At 40.9% G+C, this 15,633-nt stretch overlaps 3 protein-coding genes across 3 annotated transcripts; all 3 read right to left on the minus strand.

Moving 5' to 3' along the window:
- Nucleotides 1-7,639: 7,639 nt before the first annotated feature.
- LOC147512627 (uncharacterized) lies at nucleotides 7,640-8,773 on the minus strand. The gene is made up of 2 exons (XM_086598752.1): nucleotides 8,435-8,773; nucleotides 7,640-8,317 (listed from the first exon to the last, which is right to left on the minus strand). The coding sequence occupies exons 1-2, from the start codon at nucleotides 8,771-8,773 to the stop codon at nucleotides 7,640-7,642; spliced, it is 1,017 nt and encodes a 338-aa protein (XP_086454878.1).
- Nucleotides 8,774-9,466: 693 nt separating this feature from the next.
- LOC147512628 (uncharacterized) lies at nucleotides 9,467-9,808 on the minus strand. Its single transcript, XM_086598753.1, has one exon. The coding sequence runs from the start codon at nucleotides 9,806-9,808 to the stop codon at nucleotides 9,467-9,469; it is 342 nt and encodes a 113-aa protein (XP_086454879.1).
- Nucleotides 9,809-12,331: 2,523 nt separating this feature from the next.
- LOC147512629 (putative F-box protein At5g55150) lies at nucleotides 12,332-12,994 on the minus strand. Its single transcript, XM_086598754.1, has one exon. The coding sequence runs from the start codon at nucleotides 12,992-12,994 to the stop codon at nucleotides 12,332-12,334; it is 663 nt and encodes a 220-aa protein (XP_086454880.1).
- Nucleotides 12,995-15,633: the final 2,639 nt, after the last annotated feature.

The following is a 15,633-nucleotide window of genomic DNA, read 5'->3' on the forward strand; positions in this document are numbered from 1 at the left end:
CCGCGGGCTCAATAGTCTCAGGAAGCTCGTTGGGGCCTCTCATCTTGCCCCAGGAGCTCGTTAGGGCCACTCATCTCACCCCAGGCTCAACTCCGGCCTTGTAGCAGCGAAGGGCTCATCCCCTACACTGTCACCCTCTGCACTTGGATTGCATGCCCCAGGTGTAGTTGGCATCTCTCATCCACGAAGGGCTCATCCCACTTCGCGGGCTCAATAGTCTCAGGAAGCTCGTTGGGGCCTCTCATCTTGCCCCAGGAGCTCGTTGGGGCCACTCATCTGGCCACAGGCCCAACTTTGGCCTTGTATCAGCGAAGGGCTCATCCCCTCCACTTCCACTCTCGGTCGTGGAAGGCTCATCCCACTTCGTGGGACCAGTTGTCTCAGTATGTCTATTGGTCAACTCGTCTTGTCCCAGGTCTAACTTTGGTCTCACGTCAGCAAAAGGCTCACCCCCTCCAATGTCCGTCTCTTTAATAGGCTGTGCTGCCCGATGATGCAACTCTCTTTGCCCCATGCATTATTTGTAGGTCTTTCGGTGCCAACTCCCTTTACCCCTTGTTTGATTTGGACAACTTCCCTCACTATTAATGTTCTCTTCTCAAAAGTGTTGTTGTATTATATATTTACATACAGCTACATCATCTTGCTCTAGATCTCCATTACATTCAAGTGAAAAACTTTTTTAACATTCTTACGTTCCACGACTTTTCTATCAATTTGCCTTCTGTTGTCCTCAGTTTGTACGTGTCAGCCCCGCCTACATCCACCACAGTGTAAGGTCCCTCCCAATTTGGTCCCAATTTGGTCCCAACTTTCCATCTTTCTCCTTCCTGGTACTAGGAGTCACTCGACGAAGCACCACATCCCCTATTTAGAATCGCCGCGGCTTGACCCTCTTGTTATACTGTCTTTGCAATCTCCGGTGGTATTCCCCCCAGCTTGATACGGGCGGTGTCTCTTCTCTCTTCTGCCAAATTCAGATCCGCTGCTAATATATATTCTCTAGTTTGAGCCCTCCCCCACGGCCTTCGTCCGCATTGTAGCTACCACCATTTCAGACAAGATCACGACCTCTACGTCGTAAGCCAACAAGAATGGGGTCTCTTGAGTGGACGACTGAGGTGTGGTCCAATAAGCCCAGAGTACATGATTCAGCTCGTCTACCCATGCCACCTTCTTGTCTTCTAACTTCGTCTTAAGGTTATTTCATAATAGTCTTGTTGGATGATTTCGCTTATCCGTTGCCCTCGGGATTGTAAGGGGATGAGAACCTCTGTTTCACCCCATAGGCATGTAGGAAGCCGGCCACTCTAGCTCATGTGAACTGAGTCCCATTGTCCGCTATGATGGCATATGGCAGTCCAAACATGCTGATAATATTCTCCCACAAGAACTTGATTACTTGAGTCTCCTTCACCTGCTGCAAGGGCACGACCTCAATCCATTTTGTGAAATAATTCGTGACTGCGAGCATGAACCTCCGTTTGCCACTGGCCATGGGCAGCGGTCCCACTATATCCATTGCCCACAAAGCAAATGGCCAGGGACTTGAAATGTAATGTAGTGGTTCTGCGGGGGCAAAGATCAGCTGGGAGAACCTTTGACATTTGTCACATCTTTTAGCAAACTCCACTGCATCTCTTTTCATATGTGGCCAGAAATATCCCTGTGTCAGCAATCGATGTGCAGTAGTCCTTCCCGCGGAATGTGTCACACCCCAAATTTCGACAGAATTCGGAAAAAACATTATTTGTTCCCGACTCTTCGATCTTCGCGGTGTGACGCACTCTCAACTCCCAAAAACCCATAAACAGTTTAAATATGTGGATAATTAAAAACCAATAAAATTTTCAATTAAACAAAAGTCTTCTTTATTACAAAAATTCACAAATAAGATTAGGTTACAACTCTCCTTTCCATAACTCTTTAATTAAAATTACAAATGAAAATACGTAAAACATTGTCTAGACTGAAAATCTATATCACCTCAAGGAAAAACAAAACCTATCTTGAAATGCGACGCTAACGCAAACCACAAGCAGCAGCCAACCTTCTTCAACACCAAACCTGTCAAGATTTATCAACTATGTTCATTTAATGAACACACCCGATAAGCAAACATGCAAATCGGGTCAGCATTATAAAAATGCTGGTGTGAGTAGCCCTCAAATACAACATATAATTATACATATATATACACAATCCATAAGGCCGTTAGTTCCTCCACCGAGGCGCCTTAACTTCTAAAAACTAATACAACATCCTTAAGTACAATAATTAAGGCAGGTAGTTCCTCCACTGGGGCGCCGTAACTTCCCACTAACCACACAACAAATTATACTCATAATAAATAAGGTATGTAGTTCCTCTATCGAGGCGCCTTAGGTTCGAACTAAACAAATAACCAACCAAGCATATTATATACGTACCGCATTTCATGCTCAATTACAAAGTGGGTCGTCTCTACACGAGTAATTAGTTTGACCCACCCTTCTGCAAAACCATATACAATCATCTATCTAAAGATATATCATTAACCAACATATTGCCATAATTATATTAATTAAGGCTTTCTTTGCGTGTCCCTAAAATCACGTCGTATATATGTCTTACCTAGTTTCCTGGCTACGCTAATGATCCCCAACGCCAAACATGTACATCCACATGCCTCCCTTACATAATGAACCACTCGTGCGTAACTACCCTGAGCGGGATGCTGAACACCAGGTAACTCTCACACAAAAGTCATTATGTAAGTACTGCCATTATTCGGCATAAAATATCGCGCATCTCGTTCTAATTTTGCGAACGGAATAATCAAGCCACCATTCGACTCGCCGGAAAAGGCCATTCAGATTCTTGAAGCGCCGGAAGGGCCAATCAAATTACTTTCGGCCAAAAGGCCCATTCAGATTCATTAGAAAAGCGGAAGGGCCAAATCACATGAGTTGTGGTAGCTAGGTTCTAGGATTTTCGTTACGTAATTTATTCAAGTGTCATACATTTATGACTCATAATAATTCCACCATATCACGTGCAGGTCAAATACCTTATTGCACTAAGCCACAATATTTAGAAATATCTCAATTTTATCTCATAACCACTTTCATTTTTTCACGTGCCAATATATTATTGCACTACGCCACACTCCCGTGGGAAATATCCACAAATACTCTACTACCTCCTAGTAGCATCTCACAGATAAAATAATGGAGTGTTTAGTTTATTCATTTATTTCTCCAAAACTATTGCATTTAATATATATATCCCAACATATTATATAATGTCACAATTGCTTCAAACGTATCGCATAACATTTTTATAGCGTTTTAGGAATATTATATCTCCTAAAGTTTCTATCTAAATCGCGATGTCAAAATATACACAATATCCACATCAAATCTTTCTTAGATAATGACAACCAAACTTATACAGGCTTCCACAGCATTTTAACATTTGTTTTGTCCATACAATTTACAACATAAAATGTAGCACAATTAAACAGTCCACAGTCCACAATCAAATCCCAAAAATCTAAAGTCCATGAATCTAAGACCGTATGTAGTTTAATACTCATAAAAACATATATATCTAATTCTTATTATCAGAATTCTCTTCTTGTTACGTGCCAATATTTATATGCTTTACACACTACTTACGTCAAATCTTAATTAGATAATGACAAACAAGGTTATACAATTTTTGACAATATTTTATTATTACAATTGTCCATAAAATCAAATATGTGAAAAACTAGAAAAAAAAGTCAACATTCCACAGTCAACGGTCAAAGTCAAAGTCAAACACATCATTGTCAAAGTCAAACTGTCGTTTCCATGTTCAACAAGTTCAGGGTCGTAGCCATGGTTCATGGCTAAGGTCAATGTGCATGGCTTATGGGCTCATGACTAAGGTAATGGTTCGGACCCAACTGGCCAAGCCCAATACGTATCGCATAATATTTTTATAGTGTTTTAGGAATATTATATCTCCTAAAGTTTCTATCTCGTCACGTGTCAAAATATACACAATATCAACATTAAATCTTTCTTAGATAATGACAACCAAATTTATACAAGCTTCCACAGTATTTTAATATTTGATTTGTCCATACAATTTACAATATAAAATGTAGCACAATTAAACAGTCCACAGTCCACAATCAAATCCCAAAAATCTAAAGTCCATGAATCTAAGTCCGTATGTAGTTTAATACTCATAAAAACATATATATCTAATTCTTATTATCAGAATTCTCTTCTTATTATGTGCCAATATTTATATGCTTTACACACTACTTACATAAAATCTTAATTAGATAATGACAAACAAGGTTATACAATTTTTGACAATATTTTATTATTACAATTGTCCATAAAATCAAATATGTGAAAAACTAGAAAAAAAGTCAACATTCCACAGTCAACGGTCAAAGTCAACGGACAAAGTCAAAGTCAACACGTCATTGTCAAAGTCAAACTGTCGTTTCTATGTTCAACAAGTTCAGGGTCGTAGCCATGGTTCATGGCTAAGGTCAATGTGCATGGCTCATGGGCTCATGACTAAGGTAATGGTTCAGACCCAACTGGCCAAGCCCAAACCTTAGAACCCGAAAGTCTAAACATTTAAAGACCCAATTAGATCTATTTTAAGTTATATGGACCGGCCCCAAAACTAACTTGAAACTGGTCCAAAGAAAAGCAATTAGTTTTAGCCCAAACAACTTAACCTAAACTGGGCCCAAACTAAACCAAAACTGGTCCACAACTTAATCTGGAACTGGCCCAACACACTACTAGATTTCGGCCCAAAACTTAACTTGGTTCGGCCCAAAGAAAACCAATTAGTTTTAGCCCAAACAACTTAACCTAAATTGGGCCCAAACTAAACCAAATAAGCCGGCCCATCTAATAAAACTAAAGGCTTTGGCCCAAAGCCCAAGCCCATCCGGTCAACAGTTCTTCTTCCTCACCGGCTACAGCAACCTCCTCCACCACCAGCCACCAAATCGCGCCGGCCACCAACTCTCCTCTTCATCAAGTCGGTTTTGACCCAAATCAAAAACCCAATAACTTTAACAAAAGCAAAAACCACCCATCATTCAATATATTTTTTCTCAAAACTAAATCTCGAATTCGCGCCGCCATTAATGCTCCTCTCCGAGCTTTGATAGCCCTCATTCGACAGCCCCACACACTACAATCAACTATAAACTAGTCTAGGTAAAAGCCCCACACTCCAATTAAACCCAAAAACAGCCCAACCACCGGCGCCATTAACACAGTTATTCAAAGCTTCCATCCGCCCAGTAAACCAACAAGCCCAAATCGATATCGCAACCACCGTATTCCATCCAACAACCACTATTATATCCGACTAACACCATATATTTAACCCAATACAAGTTTAAAAAGGTAACAGAAACGATCTCTCTGTCTTGCGCCGCCATTAACGCTCCTCGAAGCTTCGACAGTTCAACTACCAATCCGAAATTTACTAACTCAACAACACAGTATGACATCTTTAAACCATGTACACGACCAATGTTTGTTTGGGCTCGCGCCGCCATTAACGGGCCCAAATCAAACTTTCGACAGTTCAACATCAAATTTCCAGAGTTTCAATCGAGTTTCAAGAGGCAATTTAACCAATTTTAACAACGACAGGACAAATGATAATAACAGAAAAATGAATGAAAACTTTGAACAGTAAAATTATACGTGAAATAAAAAAATTAATCTACTCACATTAATCCCAAGCTCCACGAATCCTCCTAGTCTAAATCGTCGCGCTCCACCCTCCAGCAAATGAGTTTCTATCTCTGCCTCCATTTTTATTATTTTTTATTCTCTAAAAACCCTATTCTCTAGAACAATGTGATTATATACTTGGGTTTGAAACCCAAGCCCAACACAGACTCGGGCCCAGAAACCAGGCCCACGTATCCCAAATCCAATCTAGCGAATTTTAAATAATAATTAAATTAATTAATTAATAAATAAATATGTATTTTAAATACGGGCGTTACAGAATGGCTCCCGCAATCTCCCTCATGTAACTCTGCCAGCACCTCGGAGGACAACCGCGGGCCTAAGCATTTTAACAGCGGTCCATTGAATTTTTTCCGGTACAACTCTCCATCCAGCAGCACGTATCTCTGAGAAGTTTGTTCCCACCTCCTTCTTTCCTTCTTGTCTGTCACTTCCTTTCCTGCCAAAAAGCACTTGATTGGATCCATCCAACTCCCACTTTCTTTTGCAACTTGACAACTTTCTATCACATCCTCGGTGCTCGGTTTCTCCAACCTTCCCACTCGTACCATTCTTTCTTCTGACCCGGGAATTATAGCGACTACGTAGGCCAGGGTGTCAGCATGCCTGTTTTCTCTACGACCCAAGTAGATGAACTTGATCTTTGTGAATTTTGCAGATCGTTCGTGCAGCACCTCCAAATATCTTGCCATTCGGGGGAATCGGGCCGCGAACCCTCCATTCGCTTGACACACCACCAAATTTGAATCGGAATACACTGTCAGTTCCTTCACTCCTAAGTCCTCGGTCATTCTCAATCCCGCTATCACCGCTTCATATTCTATTTCATTACTAGATGCTGCGAATCCTAGTTTCGTGGTTTGCTCTATTCTGTCATTGTCGAGTGTAACCAATACGACCCTTATGCCGCTGCATGCATCTGTAGCTGAACCATCTGCAAATACCCTCCATCCGTTCCTCTTATCCCACGGGTCTAAGAGGTCTGGTTCCACCTCCCTATCTGGCCCCATGACCATCTCTTCCCCCAAGTGGGGTCCTCTGCGGGAAACTCTGCCAGAAATTTAGCCATCGCGTGTGCCTTTTCCGCGGTTCTTATCTGATACTGGATCTCATAGGAGCTCAGCATTACTGCCCATTTCAACATTCTACCAGATTTTTCTGCCTTCAACGCTTGCTTCAAAGGTAAATTTGTCACCACCACTACCACATGTACCTCAAAGTAGGGTTTCAGCTTCAAGGATGAAAAAATCAATGCCAAGGCGTACCCCTCAATTTTACTATACCGCGTTTCTACGTCCAGTAATGTCTTACTCTGAAAATATACTGGTTTCTCCACTTTGTCTACAACTCGAACTAGGACTGAGCTAACAGCATATTCCGTGGCCCCCAAATACAACTTCTCCCCCTGCTCCGGTCGTGACAACAAAGGCGCTTTGCACAAATATCTTTTCAATTCTTGAAAAGCCTCCTCGCACTCCGCAGTCCATACGGAATCTGGTGTACTTCTTAACAACCGATATAGCGGTCTGCATTTATCGAATGACTTGGAAATGAATCTGTTTAACGCCGCGACCCTTCCTACTAACTGATGTACTTCCTTAACATTCTGCGGAGATGGCATCTCCACTAAAGACCTTATTTGTTCGGGATTAGCCTCGATTCCCCTATGAGTAACGATATAACCCAAAAACTTTCCCGTAGTCACCCCGAATGTGCATTTTTCAAGATTTAACTTCAAGTTGTATCTCCTTAGTATCCCAAAGGTCTCTCCCAAACCTTCTATATGTTCCTCTTCCAACATACTCTTTTCCACCATGTCATCTATATAGATCTCGATCCCCTTCCGAATCTTGCTTTCGAACATTTTCTCACCCAACCGCTGGAATGTAGCCCCCACATTTTTCAAACCAAACGGCATCCTCGTGTAGCAGTATGTACCGCCTTCCACCACAAACGCTGTCTTTTCCTGATCTAGCCCGTACATCGCGATCGACCTGGTTGTACCCCATCGATGCATCCATGAAAGAAAATACCTTGAAGCCCGCCGTCCTATCCACCAATTCATCCACTTGCGGCATGGGATAATTGTCCTTTGGGCACTCGAGGTTCACGTCGGTAAAATCAACGCACATACGAACCTTACCATTCTTTTTCGGTACCGCAACTATATTAGATAACCAGTCTGTGAACTCCACTTCACGGATTATTCCTGCCCCTTTCGACCTTGCAACTTCTTCGCGGATTCCCTCGGCGTACTTAGGCATAATGTCGCGCATCCTCTGCCTCATGGATTTAGCATCTTCCTTCATGTGCAAGTGGTGACAAGCGAATTCAGGGTCTAACCTGGTAACATCCTTTATCGCCCAAGCGAAGACATCTTTATTCTTGGACAAGAACTGTATCAAGTTACCCTTCCACTCCTCTAGCAAACTGGATCCTATCGACGTGAACTTCTCTTCATCCCCCTTTCCAATGTTCACCACCTCAATCTCGTCGAAAGTCTTTGGTTCCACCGATGCCTCGGCTTCCCCCTCCACCGAGGCACACTGTAATTGATATGCCTGCCTCTTTCTAGAATTGGAAGTCTCTCCTTCTGGTCCACTGATCAACCTTTTCACTGTTCCCCGATGGCTGTTCTTGGCAGTTACCTAATCCCCGCAGACCTCGTACATGCCGGTAGGTGTGGGGAATCGTATCACTTGATAGTATGTTGACGGGACCACCTTCATCTTATGGATCCACCGCCTTCCTAAAATTGCATTGTATTGCGAAGCCGAATCAACCACCATGAACCAGGCAAAAACCGTCACTGGACCTATGGTCACGGGCAATAAGAGTTCCCCCATGGGCTCTGTCATACTACCATTGAATCCACACAAATTGGTTCGCGAAGGACGCAGCTGCTTAGGATCGACTCCCATTTCTTCCAAAGCACCCCTGAATAACAAATTGACTGCACTTCCACAATCAATCAACACCCTTTTCACCATATAATTTCCCATCGCTACTGTAATGACCAACGCATCTTCATGTGGTGAGTCCACGGCTCGGAGGTCCACGCTACTGAATACAATTCTATCCTTCTTTGCTGTCGACGCTACATTTTGTCACGGCCTATTCATTCTTTCATTGATCTGCTGGATACTCGTTGTCTGCCTTATCTTGTCTCTATGAGCGTTGTGACTCAGAACCTCGCCGCTGTAAATTACATTAATGGTTCTCAGTATTCTTCCCTGGGGCAGCCTATGCTCCTCATTTTGGCCGCCTCTCACAAACTCTCTCATCCTTTCTTTCTCCACCATCCTCTGAATCAACCACTTTAGTGCGTAATTGTCATTAGTCTCATGATTCTGTACCTGATGATATGCGCAGAAAGGTTTTTCTGGTATCTCTATTGGTGTGCTCCGCAGTCCCTCATACCCCAACATATTCTTGATTAGGGGCAAGATCTCGCTCAATGGTTTATTCAACGGTGTTTGCTCCATATCGCGGTACGGCTTCCTCTCCCTGTACTCCCTTCGGGCACCTTCTCGGCTTCCTTCTGCCCGTGAACGGTATCCGCAATATCCCCCGCTTTCTTTCTCTGAAGTTTCTGCCCTCCAGTGCTCCCGCTCCTTATCCAAAGACAACACTGCCTTCCCTGATCTCCTGGAATCCTTTTGCATGGTATCTTCATACCTTATATAGTTTTCCACTCATGGATACAGCTCGTGTATGGTCGCGATCTCATTCTTTGCCATGGACTGGTGCACTCCTGTTCCTGAACGCAAGCCTCTCTCAAATGCTATCACCGCTGTCCTCTCATCCAGGTTCTCAACTTTCAGTGTCTCTGCCTTGAACCGGCATAGAAAATCCCTAACTGATTCCGTAGATCTTTGTCGCACGTTGAATAAAGCCACGATGTCTACCACCCGCCTCTTCTGATGTATGAAGTGATCTATGAACGCCTGCTCCAACTCATGGAAAATCCTTATGCTCCCCGCTGGTAACCTGTAGTACCAATCCGACGCCCCTCCTTTCAGACTAGCCGGGAACATCATATACCACAGATCATCATAGCGAGCCTCCTACCAAAGAGGCATCTGTTGCCGGAAATGGTGGATATGATCCGCTGGATCTCCCTTGCCATCGTATCTCTCGAATCTGGGCTGAGCAAACCGCTAGTGGGTTGCGGTTCAACCCACCACCCCGATGGCGGCTCCTCCTCGGTGACCGAATCTCTTCTTTGCCGGTTAAGCCTCCCCCTGTCATTGTCTATCATTTCTTGAACTTGCTCCATTGTCAACCAAGCTACCGGGTTATCAACAAGATTCGGCCCGGCCTCCTTATCTTCAGACCCTTCACTTATTTCTTCTCCGGCCTCTTCCTCCACCTTCTCTCTCTCTCTTCTCAGCTCGTCGTTCTCCTCTCTCAGTCTCTCAATTTCTTCTCGCATTAGTCGTGTTTCATCCGCTACTAGCTCCTCTTCTCGTTCTCCCTCCTCATCAATCACCGCCTCCTAAACTACCACCTTCTTTGGTCTACCCACCGCTCTCTTTGGTGCCATTTCTAACTTGCTTTTCTCTCTCCCCACAGACGGCGCCAAATGTATGAACCGGAAATCTCTCACAATAACAAACTCTCCTTTCTATTCCTTCCTCACTGTTCCTCTCTTTTTCTCTCTAAAATGCGGCCTCTTTTTCTCTCCTCATCCTCTTCTTTTTATACCCCTTCCCTCTCTATCTGGACCCTCCATTTGTCTCGTCATCCCACGGCCATCCTTCGTACCGTACACATGCCACATCCGCGGTCTAGGGTTCCACTGTCACGATTCCGTACTCCTTATTGGCATGGCCTTCGTTATATTGCCTCCTATCCTCTGCACCGCTGACCTAGTCCAAGTCCCAATATTATGCCACTACAAACATCAATGTGATGACAGCTGATTCTCACGAATATGTGTTTATGAAGATTGGGGTTGCTATTCAGAAGGGGCTAGTGTTGCAATTTGTAGCCATTAGTTTGACTTCTAATTTTCTAAATCATTTGTTTGATTTATTTTTCATATAAATAAATATATTTTTTGACAAAAAAAAAAACTTAGTAAATTGACTATTAATTCTTCTCTCAAATTCTCCAAATCCCGCTCTCCACTCCTCTCTCTTTTATTGTTTGGACGGTGGACTTAGTTTTCGATCAAATAATAAAAAAGAAAAAAGAAAAATTGTGGCTTATACATTTTTGTATCTTTATCGTCGGTAGGAGCAAACTTTAGGAACTCGCCTAAGGCCTCCCAAAACTCAGGGCTGCCCCTGTGTATATGTTCATTACTTCATTTGATCATAATTATTTTCCAACTAGGAAACAAAGAAAGCAAGTTCTTGTATAAGTTTGTCTCGGATTTGAATGGTTTAAAAAACGTTAATTGTTTCATCCAAACATTGATATACCTGGCAAACCAGTTTGTAAAAGTCTGTAATTTTGACACCCTTTTTGTTGTGTCACAATTTTTTTGAGGACTTATAATTCATAGTATTTTGCAAATATTATTGATAATCATCACACTTTTAATGGAACAAAAGCTCGACTACATCTTCTATGAAGGCAAGAATCAAGGTCATTCTCACTACCAGTCGGAAACCGTAGTTCCATATTTTTACTCTTGGTAGTATGTATGCGTTCAAGATTTCAAGTCGCAGCTTTATAAATGTACGTGAAGCTGGTGATTCGAAGATATAATTTTGAGATTCACTCGATCATCTGTTGGAAACTTAAAATTGTACATCTTCCTAATACGTTTATTATCAATGGGTAGCACAACAGTGCACACTCTCAGATGCGGATAAGTCACACCTCAAGCCTAGACTTGCTCGATACCAATCCACAGCCGTGTCATTAACCTCTAGAATAACTCCCAAAAAAATTCAAGCATTTTTGCCTGGCTTTAGAAGGCCAACGTCTATTACCGCTATTATTCTGTTACGCTATGTATTGCCACTACTATCTAATCAGGACATTGTTGATGTATATGCAGTTAAAAGTTGGAAGAAATTTCAGACTGTCACTGTGCTACCAGCCTACCACACATATTTTAAAAATAACACCATCTATAATCAAAATTTACCAAGAGAAAATACAAAAACACAATTATTCAAACAAATTAAAAATCAAAGAATATCTTTCTAAAATCTCTGTAAAGAGAGTGCACTAGCTGCACAACCATGAAGAACTATCCTTCCATGTTAGTTATGCGGCAATAAAACTCATGAAATGCAAAAAGTAAGGCAACCAAAAATAAAATAGAGGGACCAACAATTCCATAAACAAATAAACTCGAGCTAGTAAAGCAACTAAAACTTCAGTTATACAAGCAAGTCAGCAGTTGAATGGATATATAAAACATATTGATCTTGTCCATTCTATCATGGGATGCACACATTAGAAAAGCAAGATCATGATCACCCATCCAATATAGAGACCCTGTGAGAATCTAACTAACTAATTAATTTCCCAACAAAGTTTGTGCAAGAAATGAGAGAGAGAGAGAGAGAGAGAGAGAGAGAGAGCATACAATCATCATGTCAACCATGAAGTGTTGGCTCAACTAAAATAGCAGAAGCATAAAGGTCGTAGTCCTCAAACTCAATTGGATTTTGTAGTTCGGTACACTTATTTTCCAAGTTGTAGACTTCCAGGCGTGGCTTGTCTTGGAATTTCTGGATATAGTAGATACAATTTGACTTGCAACCAGGAAAATATGATGCCGATACAGACATGGGAGTAGTTAACCCAATGAAAAATGCTTGTCCGCATAAGTTGTTTATTTCAGCAGTCGTCCACTTAACAGCAGTCTCGTCCCACTGAAAAAGTTCGAATTCAACAGGCCAACCACTAATTGTCCTTCTAAGTTGTAACAAATGTCCAGATGATGATTCTACTATATAAATCTTCTTCCCATTATAATCAGCACCAACGGGTGGCGTGACTTTAGACAATCTCGGATGCTGATCAGAAGTCACGTCACAAGCCCAAACTGACCCCAATGAATCAACAATGTAGAACTGGTTTCTATAATAAATGATGTCACTAATCTGTTGGATTAATTCAGAAGAATCCAAAGTGGTCCAACAACTTGTTTTTCCATGCTTATAGAAGGCCAACTTGGTATTTCTATCATAGACTCCCATTACAACAAAGTCAGGAGTAAATGCAGGGTTGGCCGATAAAGCAACTTTAAGAATCATATCCTTCTTTCTACCACTAAACACATCAACTTTGTCAATAAAAGAAGGGAGCTGAATCTTGTTATTAACTGACGAGAATGGATAAAATAGATGGTAGCCAATTCTTATTAAACTACGAGAAGTGGCAATTACTAGTAACCATCCCTGACTTGAACCACAAAAAATATAATTCTCACAACGTGGTTGTAATCGTAAACTGGTAACTTTTTTCTCACAAATGTCGTAGAAAATGTGTGGTTCAAGATCGAGACCAAGTGAAGTGGAAAGCATGAGTAGGGGAGGTTGGCGAGGCAAAAGGTGACGGGTTTCAAGATAAATGGAACGCCATGGGTGAGAAACAGCCCCGAAGCGGATGAACTCTTTGATGCGTACTATTTTCTTAGAAATGACACTTAAAATATCGGTCGGGAGGTCTGACCAACTAACTTGTGTTTGTTTCATTGTCATCTTTTAATCAATCAATCAGTCAAAATGAAACAATCAAATGAATCAATGATAAAAGACAGGGAATGAATGAAGAGTTATTATATTTATTTATTTGTACCTGAATGGGAAATAAGCATGGTCGACGTGAGCAAGGAAAAGTAGTCAGCAAAAACCCCACCTACTTTTTCTCCTACATTCTATTCTCTCTCTTATTACTGATTTGGACAAATAATAAAAGATATGGGAATGAGCGAGAGGAAAGCGTGTCTTAAATAATGTTAGAGAATACTGAAAAGTCTGGAATATCGGAATTTTGTTTTACAGGTACTGATATTTCTCTGTATTTGGATTGTACGCAGTGCCAGTAGTGGTCCACAGTCCACACACTAACCAAGGCTCCAAGCAGTTTTGCCGGGCTTGTAGAAGGCCAACTTCAGACTTCCTACAAGTTGCCACAAGTTCACAACTGGGTGGTCTGGACCTTGTTAATTAATAGGGTACCCTTGGGCTATACCACCCGTTCTGGCAAAACCATCAGATGGTGAAACAGTTGGGCCATACCTAGTCGTATCTGACTTTGCTATTAGCTCAGCTCTCTTCAAAAAAGAAAAGGGCATAGAAAAGCCGATTTACTTTACATGCAAAACATTGTAGCCAATGGAGAAAACTACTCAAAAAAGTCGTTCTGGCATTGCTATACTCAGCACAAAAACTCAGACCATACTTCCAGGCACACCCAATCAAAGTGCTCACCGAACTCCCATTGAAAAAATTTCTCCTCAAAACTAACAAGACAACTCGCATGGCCATGTGTGCAGAAAAACTTGTTGAACATCACATTGAGTTCACACCGAGAACTTCTCAAAAATGACAGGCCATTGCTGATTTTCTTGCAGACTTTCCAATTGACGATCTGAACTGGGAACCAGAGGTCGACATCCTGAAGTAGTTGGGTGGTAAGTAAATAAAAAAGTATTGATGAGGTTCTCCATAAATTGTTTAGAACTTGGATTGAATGGGAGTTGTGAAGAAGAAAATGTAGTACTACTAGCTTTTAGGACTTGTTTTTGTGGACTAAACTTGTATTGAAAGAAAACTCAAAGGAAACAAATTGATTGATGAAAGAAAACTTGAAAGGAACTTGTTTGATTGAATGATTGAAACATAAATTAAACTTGAAATAAATAACTTTGATTGAATGATTGAAACATAAACTTGAAATAAAAAGAATTGAATTAAAGAACAAAAAGTAAAACAAATTTGATGTAAATTACTTGAAAAATAAATCCTACACTACTCCTACATGACATGCACTAGAATAAATCTAGGTGCATTCTCTCATCCTACTTTTTGGTTCTTATATCTCTACTTTTACAAAAGTCTGATTTGCCCTCTCCCTCTACAATCAAAACACCTCACCATGGTTGCTTTATATTTTTCCTTTTTGTTTTTTCTTTTGCTTTTGAATATCTTCTTGATCAAACTAGGTTTTGAGCAAGTCTTTAATTCTTTTGTATCAAGCAGTGGCGGAGCCAGGGGGGCCCAGGGTACGCCCTGGCTCACCCTCAATTTCTTCCAAAAAAATGACTACTATATATATGAAAATGATTTTGTTACTAAACCCTCACTGTAACTGACCAAAAATAAAAACCCCCTTCCCCTAACTAACATAAGAAAGCTCTCCATTTCTAATTTTATGTATTTTGAGAAACAACATTTTTGGCAAGTGTTTTTCCTTGTTTGGAAAAACAAAAAAGATGAAAGAGAAAAAAATAGTGATAACATTCTCAAATCTCAGTCCCAATAATTCATATGTATGTTTATTGGTATGTTTCTAAACCTTAATTCCCCAATCTCTTATTTTTTTAGTTTTTTTATAATAAATTTTATTAGTTATAATTCAATTTTGTACGTAATGAATTCAATCCATCGATTACTTGAGTCCATTACAATTTTAATTTGTTGCATAAAATTGTAGTAAATTTACTTTTGAATCTACTTAAAGCATTGATTGGAATTTCGGGATTAAATGAAAACGAAAACGAAAATGAAAACGAAAACAATTAAAATAAATGCTAAAGTGACCACAAAAAAAAATGTACTGGTGTCTAAACATGTACAGTTTAAAACAATGGTCGGATCATAAACCATGTTGGCACAATAAGCTAGTTTGAAAATCCAAATTTTGCTTACCTACTATAGATTTTTGAGAA

Source organism: Coptis chinensis, chromosome 3, assembly GCF_015680905.1.
Source record: "Coptis chinensis isolate HL-2020 chromosome 3, ASM1568090v1, whole genome shotgun sequence".
NCBI lineage: Eukaryota > Viridiplantae > Streptophyta > Magnoliopsida > Ranunculales > Ranunculaceae > Coptis > Coptis chinensis.

What these genes read in the sequence shown, in the direction of transcription:
- LOC147512627 (XM_086598752.1), bottom strand. Translation starts at nt 8,773, where the DNA reads ATGGGAAATTATATGGTGAAAAGGGTGTTGATTGATTGTGGAAGTGCA. An exon ending in CACCTACCGGCATGTACGAG is followed by an intron (nt 8,318 to 8,434) that starts GTCTGCGGGGAT and finishes TATCAATTACAG; the next exon opens with TGTGCCTCGGTGGAGGGGGA.
- LOC147512628 (XM_086598753.1), bottom strand. Translation starts at nt 9,808, where the DNA reads ATGTTCCCGGCTAGTCTGAAAGGAGGGGCGTCGGATTGGTACTACAGG.
- LOC147512629 (XM_086598754.1), bottom strand. Translation starts at nt 12,994, where the DNA reads ATGATTCTTAAAGTTGCTTTATCGGCCAACCCTGCATTTACTCCTGAC.